This window comes from Haliotis cracherodii, unplaced genomic scaffold (genome assembly GCF_022045235.1).
Source record: "Haliotis cracherodii isolate W230 unplaced genomic scaffold, xgHalCrac1.p SCAF_9, whole genome shotgun sequence".
Classification (NCBI taxonomy): Eukaryota; Metazoa; Mollusca; class Gastropoda; order Lepetellida; family Haliotidae; genus Haliotis; species Haliotis cracherodii.
The window spans coordinates 58,888,813-58,901,096 of record NW_027266343.1 but is presented as its reverse complement, the minus strand read 5'-3'; the positions used below and the strand labels follow the sequence as shown (position 1 = coordinate 58,901,096).

Sequence of the window (12,284 nt, the reverse complement as noted above, 5' to 3'; positions counted from 1 at the left end):
AACTTAATCTGGACGTCCAGTGCCAATGAGTCATCATTGTGGCCCGAAGTCAACAAACTACACATTGCATTGCATTGCCAAGATACGTTGATCTGAGGACTAGAGTCCCATACTGTCATATCAGAATGCTGCCTTATCTTTCGTATTTTAAATTGGGGACTGACTACCAACAAACGTATCTCAGTAGCCAATAACATCCACAACAGCAAACATGTCTTGCATCATGTCACCGTCCATTTCATGTAAAAATGTCTTGCCATGTTCCAAGAACCGTTTTCGATTTTTTCAAGTAGAATATAGACTTCACTTTTCTACACCTGAGTCGGGACTTCTTATTTGAAACAGAAACCTTACATTTCCTCAATATCTTTGCCATCCGTTTCACTCCTCGTTCAATGTCCCGTAGGACAATGTAAGCATACCGACTTTCCTTTGTAACGTCTCGTTGCTTTAGAGGAAAGTCAATTGTTTGTTCCCGGTGGCAGAGTTCCCTTGGTCTTCTGATACGGATGTTCATGACTAAGAGGGTGCCGTAGAGGTCGTTGGACAGAGTCGTAAGCTCTTTCGTAAACTTTCCAGAAATTATCTTCATCTGATATAGTTCGTGAGCCGCTTTCTGCATTGACGTCAGCCACCACGCCGCATCGAACAGTGGTTGTACCTGCGCAACAACAATGGTTGTAGTATCGTCAGTGGGCGCTCTAACATTCCTTTTTGTCTGTTTGTTTAATTGTTATTTAACACCGCACTCAGCAATATTACAGCTATATTAGGGCGGTCTGTAAGTAATTGAGTCTGGACCAGACAATCCAGTGATTGACATCATGAGCATCAATCCACGCATTTGGGGTATGATGACATGCATCAAACAAGTCAGCGAGCTTGACCATATGTACAAACATGATCTGTATAATTACCATCATCGGTTGAGTAATTGAGTGAGTGAGTGCAAGCTTCAATCAGCAATACTCCAGCCTTATCACTGCGAGTTGTAAATTATCTACCCTGGCCATAATCAGCAACTTCACGCATTGGAACCAACCAGTACTTATAATTCTTGCCCGCAATTCACCCAGGATGTGGTGACGTTAGATGTAATGGGGTTTACGACGCGCTCAAGATAAGTGCACCTAAATTGCGACGTTGTGTGTGTGTGTGTGCGTGCGTGCTTGCGTGTGTGTATGCGTGCGTGCTTGCGTGTGTGTGTGCGTGCGTGCGTGCGTGCGTGCGTGCGTGTGTGTGTGTGTGTGTGTGTGTGTGTGTGTGTGTGTGTGTGTGTGTGTGTGTGTGTGTGTCCGAACTAATGCCGGCTTACATTGTTAGCCCACTAAGAGGGATACCGGATCTAACATGGATACCCACCTCAGACACAGCATACCAAGGGCATACTGACTTCAACGAAACTAAATCAGATTGAAAGGTACCATTTACATACCCTCTTGTTTTTGGGCATTCGAAGACGTCTTCCTTCCCTGGGATGCAGATCTGTGATGCCTTGATTGCGATATTCCCTCAGGAGGCTTCGCGGAATGTCCCAAATCTTCTCCTGAAGGGATACAATTCAAAACTGTATTTTTTAAAGTTATCATTAAGTAAAATATCACTCAGAGATATCTAGATTGCTCAACTCAGTTAAAGCTACGCTGTCGACGGTATAGTGTAAATTGATACAGTTTTTAAGAAGTCAAATGCACTTACAACGGATTTTCGCAGCTTTTTGGCAGTTTTGGTGAAGCCCTTCAATTTCCGTACAAACTGTTTGTGAGCGTCAGAAGCATCTCTAGCTACGACAGGTTGTCCACGACGAGGTTTCTGAATCAGGCCGCATGTGTCAATGGGACTGTTCGGCTCTGACTGACCATACGTCGGGACCCACAGTAATGCTATCACAGCTGAAAAATAATGTGATATATTATTCATCGATAACACTTTTTTATTACACATGCGAACTGTGTAATATCTTCCTAACAACGGGAGAGTTAAATACAGAGCGCAGTGAGAATCGTCTTCTGTACACGGTCTTAATAATGTCTTACCCGTTGTAAACACCGTGTATAGAAGATTACGTGCTTGATGAGCGGTAAGCAGATACATTTTCTTGCTGTCAGAATACTAAGCGATCTGATCCGTGTACCCCTATATAATCAGCACAGCCTAGCGGTTTTCCCCATAATGACACGGAAGGTTAAAAAATACCCATATATGCACAGCCTGGTTTAACCAACATATCCGTTGAATTTATTACGGGAATTCGAAAAGTTAGTATATTGACGAATGTGTACCTGAACCATAAATAAAGGCTAGGTTCAGGATTTTTCGACAGTGCTGTCTCGTTGTAGATGTATGTTTTCAGCTCTCTGAACGTCAACACCAACTAAGGTTATGGTACTGTGGGACCTCGTTAAAACGGACATCGATACCAGAAAACTTTACGTGATGAAGCATAACAATCGAGAAAAATCACTTTATAATACGGATACTGGTTAATCCGGACGAATTTCTAGATAAACGAGGTTCATTTGCGTTATCATATAAATATTATATTTAATTCGCACGATTGATCATTGATTCACCAAGTTCCCTGAAATTCACACGTCATATTTTTGTCGAACGGAACACTTACTTTCCTGTGTCTGTCAGTCTGGCGGCATAAAGCTATGACTGTGCCGGTGTTGCAAGTTCATTACTTTACTTCTGTGTTGAAATGTAATACTCTCATTATCAGGCATTCATACGACGTAAAGGTGTCCACAGTCAGTAATAGCATATGTGTACAGTTTGAAGTTAAATATGACGATCGTTTAACAATAAATGATTACGATATGACATATTGCATCAATGATTACAGACCATCATTGGACAGACAGACAGAGACTTTAAGCTCGCAACGTCACAGTTGACAGACAGACAGGCAGACAGACCCGAAATTTCTCGGGATGACGTTGTGAGCATCAAGTCCCTGTGGGTCAACTGTGACGTTGCGAGCATCATTGTGCGAATGTTCAGTGACGCTGTTTGGATGACTTGAGAACACTGAGAATACATAGAGTGAATAGAGTGAATACTTTAACAGAGCAACGCAGTGAATAATCATTTACTCGAACTCGACATATGGTCCACTATCGGCGCATTATTTGTCTCGAACATTCCATGTATATTCGAGCTTGATAAGGACTTAACATTAATATTTGTTTTCAGAAAAATCTGCATGTAAAAAAACTTCCTGTAACGAAATCGATCTAAAAAATTAGATACATATATTCTAATTTTATGTTTCCCGAAAACAATAACAGCTGTAACAATTCTAGGAGTTTGGTTGATTGTATCGTATATTCGACTTTGTTATCTTCATATGAGTCTTAAAGAATGGGCTTGGTAAATAGTGTGGCCCAAGTGAAACTGACACATTGACTTTCTTAAGTTTCGCCATAAAATGCTAGATTGACAAATACTACTCAAAAGAAGTTAAAGTTAAAGTGAAAGAACACCCGATTTGTTCATAGGACTTCAGATAACTAACATACGAAAAAGTCGGGTGGTCCGTTACTTCTTGTGTGTAGTATATGTAATACAATTTAAAATTGCAAACAACAAAAACCTTTCTGAATGAGCTGCATCAAACTTGTAGGTACCGCCCTTGCCCCGCACCTGGTACTGCAGTGTCAATACTTGCATCCTGTGAACTAGTGGTGTGGTGTTGTCACTTCGTGTTCACAGATAGCATCAGAACCGAACAGGGTATTCAAGCATGACGGAGCTAGCCTGCTGCATCTTTTTTTTTCGGAAGGATGCTTACAGGTTCTATTGAATTTATGTTACAAATTTCCGTTTCCACAATGCAGGTATCACAAACTCTATTTGGGCTCGTCACGGTCGAAATATCCGGATTGATTACATTTTAACTGCTATGGTGTTAGGTTGTCTCCTCTTATTGCCTACATCGTTGAGATTACATATTACATCAAATTCTTACAGCCTCTATAGTCAATATCATTCGCTACTTTCTGATATTTCAAAAGTGAATTGAACCTGTCTCACGAAACTCCGTGGTCTGTGACGTCGTTAGTCCGGTAACTACACCTGTGGGCGACGCGGACGTCTGTTAACAATGCGACATTACACCAGTCGTGTGCATGTAATCATGTCAGGATGTCAGCGTATTTGTGTTTGTGCAATGGAGGGAGATCTGATTCGAGTTGACAGCTAAAATCCACACACTATAACAAACTGCCAGTCAAAATAAAGGATACACCCCTGTTTATGAAGATGGCCAAAAATGAAACAAACTAGAAATGGTTATTCGATGATGATGATGATGATGATGATGATGATGTATTTCCTCAGGGTATCGTAGTTGTGTTTTGGACAGTAAGTTTGCAGTGCTTCGGCGACTGTTTTCCGCCTGGTAAACGTTTTGTAATGTTTTGTCTGATCCTAAGTGTAACTCGGCAGTTAAAACAAACATCAAATGGCCACATGTTTCCTTCCACTGCCTGTTGCCACACAGTTCACAATGCATGATCATGGTTGACAAATAACACAATCAGGAAGAGCAGTTTTAACTAACCAGGTTTAGTTTCAGAAAACCGATGTGGTTATTTGTAAACGTTTTACGTAAGGTATGATTGTAAGCAGGATTTGGTTTGCGAAATTTCCTTCCATGAAGGATGAACACGTAGAGCGTAAAGCCGGATTTTACCATTACCAGAGAAATCGCCCTGATTAACAAATGTCCCTATTTATAAATATTCGAATTAACGAACGTCCGGATTAACGAATCAGTTATGTCGTTATAATGTTATATAGACTTGGAGTTCTGTCATATCAACGAGGGGGTAAAGCCAGACTTAACATGGGTGTGTTGCGGACTCACAGATTACAATCGTCTCGAATTCCACATTCGAAACAAGAATCACTTGGAGCCTTGCTATAGGACCACCTCTACAATATAATAAAGACCTTGACCTCTGGTCCACCCATCGTCCCACAATATGCATGTATATACTCACCGCAAAAAGAAACGCGAACCATTGAGTGAGTGAGTGAGTTGGGTTTAACGCCGCTTTTAACAGTATTCCAGTTATATCACGGCGTGTCAGCTTAATGTGGGAGGAAAGCCCGAAGTGATGCAGGTCTCAGACGTTTACCACTTCGGTGAAACCCACGAGCACGGGTATGGTGCTGACAAACCTAGAAACATAATCGGGGCGAACCGGGATTCGAACCCACAATCATAGGTTTCTGGCGTGCCCAAGGGACGCAACTCTGCACAGCGAATCGCGGCGCCTTAGACGACTGGGCCACCCGTGCCCCGCGAACCATAGAAACATATAGAGAAGTATGTACATTAAGAAGAGATGTTTTCAAGGTGTACCACTTAATGACAGAACTTACAATCAGTCAAGTGCTATGAATTGGTGTGACGTCCGCTGATTGGTTTTCCTATGGTTATTGACTAATGGACATATCAGATTACACGCGGCACAGTGGTCGACGTGTTAGTTTGTATTGTTATCTGGGAAGTCACGCCCCGACCACATGTTCTTTGTAAATAGTTATTGATTCTTTGCTTGTTTTCATAAGGAAGTGAATAGGCTATTGCACTTGCATTGTATTTTCATTTGGGTCAACTTGCAAACAAAAAATACATTATATATACATATACACACATTATAACTCATGCTTGTGAACTATGGACAAACATACCATCAAAAGAACTCCGTGAATTAGAACTACTGCAACGCTACTTTGCCAGATCAATTCAGAACTTTCACAAACGATCCCCAACTGATCCGACCACTCAAACTCACCTATCTCGGTAGACTCTGTAGATGTAAAGCAGATCATTTTGTTAAAACCCTATTTTACAGTAGGGTAGGACAGTACCTAAACAACTGTGTCTCAGATACATATGTTGTGCATGATCTGCTAGGCGTTACTAAGAAGTACAAGTTCTTCCATTTCATAGAAACGTATCTCACTGAAGGGCATTTCCCACCAAAGACAACATGGAAAGGAGTCGTTGATAACGCGGTAGCTCGACTTGAAGGACAGAAATGGGTAGAAAAGGTGTCAACTCGCCAAGATCTGAAACGTTTCCTTCCGATACATGAACGACTAGCTGTACACAGATTGTGGAATATGTGTGACCTGAATAGATTAGATGAGCTGAAATGGGGTTTAAGATTATTGCACTTATATAGCGACGTGCATGCACGTGTATGTGTTTGTGTGGCTGCTTGTACTAGTCCGGACTGATGCCGATTTATAGTGCTAGCTCACTGAGATACCATGCCGCAGTTTAACATGAATATCCCACTCAGACACAGTATACTGACTCCGAGCCGACCAGTCCTTGTTTTAGCCCCCTAATGCCGAGCGCCAGACAGGATAACAAGTACCATCTTTTAACGTCTTTTGGTATGACGCGGCCGGGGATCGAGCACCGGACCTTCGGCTCTCCGGGCGGACGCTCTACCACTTGACCCCGGAGGCGGTCGTGACCTGAATAGCAGGCCAATATATGCCCTAGTTAAACGAGGTGTTTTACCCATAACAACTGGTGTATGTATGATGTGGGTAGCAGGCCAATATATGCCCTAGTTAAACCAAGTATTTTACCCATAACAACTGGTGTATGTATATATTTATATATTAAGAATGGATGCATGTTTTTGTAACAATTATTCTCACCGTCGATCGCCGCTGAAACTTCGTCAGCCGGAAACCCACCGTCAAGGAGTATTGTCGGGTCTGTCGCCGACGATTACTTACAGAACGATAACGTCCAGATTACCGGAATTTCACTGTATTTGGATTTACATAGACAGAAATGTTCACTGAGCAGTAAGGTCCGGATTTACGAGGTTTAACTGTATACGGCCTTGCATCAGATTCCACGTTGAAAAGAGGGTACATTTTGGTATTAAATGAGTTGTATTTAAATATTTCAATTATGTATTTTATGATATATTTTCACAATGAAATAGAACCGTGAAGATCCGGGGTAGAATAGGTCTTCAGCAACCCATGCTTGCCGTAAAAGGCGACTTTGCTTGTCGTTAAAGGCGACTAACGGGATCGGGTGGTCAGGTTCGCTGACTTGGTTAATACATGTCATCGGTCCATATTGCGTGGATCGATGCTCATGATATTAATCACTGGATTGTCTGGTCCAAACTCGATTATTTACAGACCGCCGTCATATAGCTGGAATATTGCTGAGTGCGGCGTTAAACAACAAATAAACAAACAAAATAAACACAATGAAATAATTAATTATGAGTTGAGTTGTAAATCACGGAAGTGGTCCTACGAAGGGTACTTGATATAATGAGAAACTTTATGGAAATAAGCTTTCGCAAGAATCCTGGGATCTAAAACAATAACTGCTGGCATGGAGGATATAATCTCACTGAATTAATTTCTCATGTGACAAGTATTGTTAGTGGATTGAATGAGACAATTCATGTCCAACTGACTTGGTAACTGATTCTACCAGGTTGTTAAAAATATAACAATCACGTACAATCCATATGGAGCTGACTCAAGAAATGCCACCTTGAAGTAGAATGTGTTTCTGACTGCAATTGTTCAGGAAAAACTAACTTTAAAAATATTAAAATCGAATTTTAGAAATGTTTCCTGCTAATGAGTTTATTTTGTATTTGTTGCATTTCATATGTTTTTACAAAAAAAAGAAAAACAGTGACTTCCACCTCACAAACAGGTGTATGGCATGATGACCAATATTTATAAAATCTGTCTAAATTTCCACTCATAAGTGCTGTACATTTGGAGATGAAGTGATACTGCTTCAATTCATTCTGGAAGATCTGGAACGATGGAATATGCTTTGTCTCTTTACATGAGAAAATAATTTTTTTGCAAAGAATAATTATTAGATTTAATGGGTCATTACCCCTGAATAGGTATCCAAGCCAAACATGTCGTTTGGTGATATTTCCTTTGATTTGAGCGCTAGTATTTAGCCAATGTCTTCATTACCGCAACAGACATAACTCTAATTTATACACGCTTTAAGTAAATGAAAATAATAAATACAATTTTAGATCCACGCGTTTTCTGTAGACTGGCAAATGAACAGTGAAAGCCGAATTTAGAATATTAAGATCGACCAAATATTTCAGATATATACGTCTTGAGAAATACTCGTTTTGGACTCGGTACGGAGACCCCGTGATTTCAAATGTACGGTCACCAAATCAGAATAACACGTGTGACGAACGTCGACATGAGGCGAGGTATTTCTCCTTCAGTAAGCAGTTGTCTGTCATAACGAATGTGTATTGGGACTAAGCAACAGCCAGCCAGCTATATGTTTGCTATAATGTGATTTTTCGTTGGATAATTTGTGGGCGAAAACACACCAAAAGTATTAAAGCAGAACATGGGAACACTTGTACACGAACTGTCAGTGTGTATAGGGACTACAATATGAGTACCAGCATGAACGTGGGGCTTTTGGACGGATTTGTGGCAAAATACACTCCCATATCCATCAACGCGTTCAAAATTCAAAATATTGAGCAGTTTTGCCACAATATTGATACATCTTTCCTTGAACTAAACGTTTCTACTTTAAATTTAAATTCCCATATTCATGAACACTGCAAAATACAAAATGTTGATATTTCAAACAATTTTTCCACAATATTTATGCATCTTTAGTTCAACTTATTGCTGGACTAAATTAAATATTTGAATAAATAAGTTTGTGTCATGTTATAGCTCCAATCACATGCGTAACTATAAATCAGCATATGTCTACGTAACTGTTCCAGAATGTGGTGGCGCCTCCACTTTCAGTTCCAGATTATCACATAAGACTTCCTGCAAGATTTAATTTGGCAAAAAAACCCAGTACAAATGGACACTGTAAAAGAATGACTTTGCAGCTATCTTAAGTAATAGATATAGGAAGTTCATTTATTTCATTACTTGCTTTGGCAAAATGTGTCATCGATGTATCTACATGCACGTTTCAGATTAAGCACATATTATTGATGTTATTAAGCTTAATGGTAGTTATTATGTACAGTTTTATTTACAAGTGTGAAAACTGCATTTGATAAAAATGTTCAAATTTATTTGAACCTACGAATATCGCCGACATCTACACAGCTGCTTATAACAGTGTTATAGATTTCCAGATTAGTTAAAAAAACATATATTCATATATAAAAGTATTATTAGCGTAATTATATTTCTGACTTGTGTCATAACTTGTATTTCGTGTGCATAAGTATATGCTACTACATGTAAACGATGCAAGTGAAAACATACCGCTGGCGATTGTGTATCAACACGTCTTGCGTTTTTAAAAGAGCCTATTATCATAATTAAAAAACCAAATTCAAATAATAAAATATATATGTGAATATTGGCGGCAGAAATTCTGTGCAAATCTGGACAAAAATTAAATTCAAACTCGAAATGTAAAACAAAATAAATAATTTCAAAAATAAATATTAAGAGCATTAAAATTCGTATTATATATACCTGCATACAAAAGTAAATTTCATATCTTCAATGCAAGGAAAACTAGAATATGTATGTCTTCTTTGATAGGCATTTAGAAGTTGGACTTCAAGTAAGGATAAGAATTTATGGATGAACAACTTCATGTACTGGACATAATACTAACTTTATCTCTATAAATCCCAATACTGTATAAGTTATTGAGGAAAGTGTATATCAATATTGCATAGGGATGTAAACATTGGACGAAGTGTGATCACAAATCAACAATATTTGAGAGGATAGTTGAACATAGCAATACCAAACTTGAGATGGCCATGCACCGCAAACTGGTGACACATTCTGCAGTACTCCGATAATCAGATGATCATCGCCATTCCCGAGGAATTCAGTCGTCATGTGAGGAAGTTCTGTTCCACCGAAAAATTGTTTCCTGTTTCACAAGCTCTGACACCTAGCGGGCATGAACAGTACTACATGTGCAATAACTGGTCTGTGCTGAAATGAAGCAAGATGGACGCAGTATCACAGCAGGACATTATCCTCATTACCAAGGTGTATCTATAACCGAGCTGGGCCTGTATAGAGTAGCATTGACGTCTCAGAGATACTTGAAACTCACCTATGTTTGCATAACTTTCTGATATCAATGCAATAGAAATTCCATTAATTTCATTAGGAATACATCTAAGAAACTCAAGCTTGTAGAATGTTGTTCTTTTCCATTCCCTGTTAATGTTTCCAGTTTTTAATCAGTCTCAGGTTTTTTAATTGACCTTTTATTCGGTTTCCGTTATTCACCTCATGGCGTATAGTGATATGTCTCTGTACACCGGTGCGTGCATTAAGGGGACTTAATTGATGCTTGGGATGTACATGATGAATAATGATTGTAGATACGAGAACATACACACTCTTCTTTCAGGCTATCATCTCGACATTATTCTTTGTTAAGAACATTCTCAAACTCTACTTTTGGAAGACATGAATCTTTGTTAAGAACATTCTCAAACTCTACTTTTGGAATACATGATTCGTCTTTGTTAAGAACATTCTCAAACTCTACTTTTGGAAGACATGAATCTTTGTTAAGAACATTCTCAAACTCTACTTTTGGAATACATGATTCGTCTTTGTTAAGAACATTCTCAAACTCTACTTTTGGAATACATGATTCTTTGTTAAGAACATTCTCAAACTCTACTTTTGGAAGACATGAATCTTTGTTAAGAACATTCTCAAACTCTACTTTAAGAATACATGATTCGTCTTTGTTAAGAACACTCTCAAACTCTACTTTTGGAAGACATGAATCTTTGTTAAGAACATTCTCAAACTCTACTTTCAGAATACATGATTCGTCTTTGTTAAGAACATTCTCAAACTCTACTTTTGGAAGACATGAATCTTTGTTAAGAACATTCCCAAACTCTACTTTTGGAATACATTCTGATTGTTAACATAGTATTATTTGATTGTGATGGGAATGATATTTGGAAAAGTAGAATAATGCAATATTAAATCAGTAACCTCTCAAAGAAAATATCCGAGATAATTGAACTACTTACTTTAGAGAAGATAGTGTTTGATCGTGTTCAAGTAATCCCAGCCTGTTAACTGTTCACCTTTTCGCATTCACATGAATTCTCGCACCATTTCCGTGAAGTTGGTTGTTGACTGCATGGCTACGCAGAAATACGTGTATGGGAGATATGTCGTCATTCATTCGCATGACCTTGACACAGTTCAGGTATTATCTTTACAAAAAGACCAATGTATTTCCTCGTAAAACGAGAATTGCCAGAAAGCTCATTTCGTTTCAAAAGCATGCCTGGGCATGTCAGCCGTCTCTGGTCCATCCTGTAACGGGTATGCACTTTAGTCCGCTGCGGATATGCATCAATACACGTATATATGGTTCTACACTTTAGTCTGCTGCACATTGATACACGTATATATGGTTCTACACTTTAGTCTGCTGCACATCAATTCACGTATATATGGTTCTACACTTTAGTCTGCTGCACATCGATACACGTATATATGGTTCTACACTTTAGTCTGCTGCACATCAATATACGCATATATGGTTCTACACATTAGTCTGCTGCACATCAATACACGTTTATATGGTTCTACACTTTAGTCTGCTGCACATAAATACACGTATATATGGTTCTACGCTTTAGTCTGCTGCACATCAATACGCGTATATATGGTTCTACACTTTCGTCTGCTGCACATCAATGTACGTAGAAATGGTTCTACGCTTTAGTCTGATGCACATAAATACACGTATATATGGTTCTACACTTTAGCCTGCTGCACATCAATGCACGTAGAAATGGTTCTACGCTTTAGTCTGCTGCACATAAATACCTCGTGTATATAGTTCTACGCTTTAGTCTGCTGCACATCAATACGCGTATATATGGTTCTACACTTTAGTCTGCTGCACATAAATACACGTATACATGGTTCTACACTTTAGTCTGCTGAACATCAATATACGCGTATATATAGTTTTACACTTTAGTCTGCTGCACATCAATACCTCGTATATATAGTTCTACATTTTAGTCTGCTGCACATCAATACGCGTATATAAAGTTCTACATTTTAGTCATGCTGCACATGTATATATGGTTCTGATTATTAATTATGTGCAATGTATTTAATCCTCTCTGTGTTTTAGGAAGGGTGTGGTTACACGGAAATGCATGTATTTCAGTTCTTGTCAATTTTCGTTTCCTGTTTCCTGGAATTATCGAATTATTGAAAAT

General features: G+C 38.9%; 1 protein-coding gene across 1 annotated transcript; it reads right to left on the bottom strand.

Annotated features, from left to right (window-relative positions):
- Positions 1-238: 238 nt before the first annotated feature.
- Positions 239-2,094, bottom strand: LOC139452248 (uncharacterized). The gene is made up of 4 exons (XM_071233647.1): positions 2,037-2,094; positions 1,699-1,892; positions 1,436-1,546; positions 239-661 (listed from the first exon to the last, which is right to left on the bottom strand). Exons 1-4 carry the CDS (start codon positions 2,092-2,094, stop codon positions 239-241), a joined length of 786 nt encoding a protein of 261 aa, XP_071089748.1.
- Between the last annotated feature and the right edge of the window lie 10,190 nt (positions 2,095-12,284).

Coding starts and splice junctions, on each gene's coding strand:
- LOC139452248 (XM_071233647.1), bottom strand. CDS start 2,094: ATGTATCTGCTTACCGCTCATCAAGCACGTAATCTTCTATACACGGTG. Junction 1,893..2,036: donor ATACACGGTGTTTACAACGG/GTAAGACATTAT, acceptor ATTATTTTTCAG/CTGTGATAGCATTACTGTGG. Junction 662..1,435: donor GAATGCCCAAAAACAAGAGG/GTATGTAAATGG, acceptor GTTGTTGCGCAG/GTACAACCACTGTTCGATGC.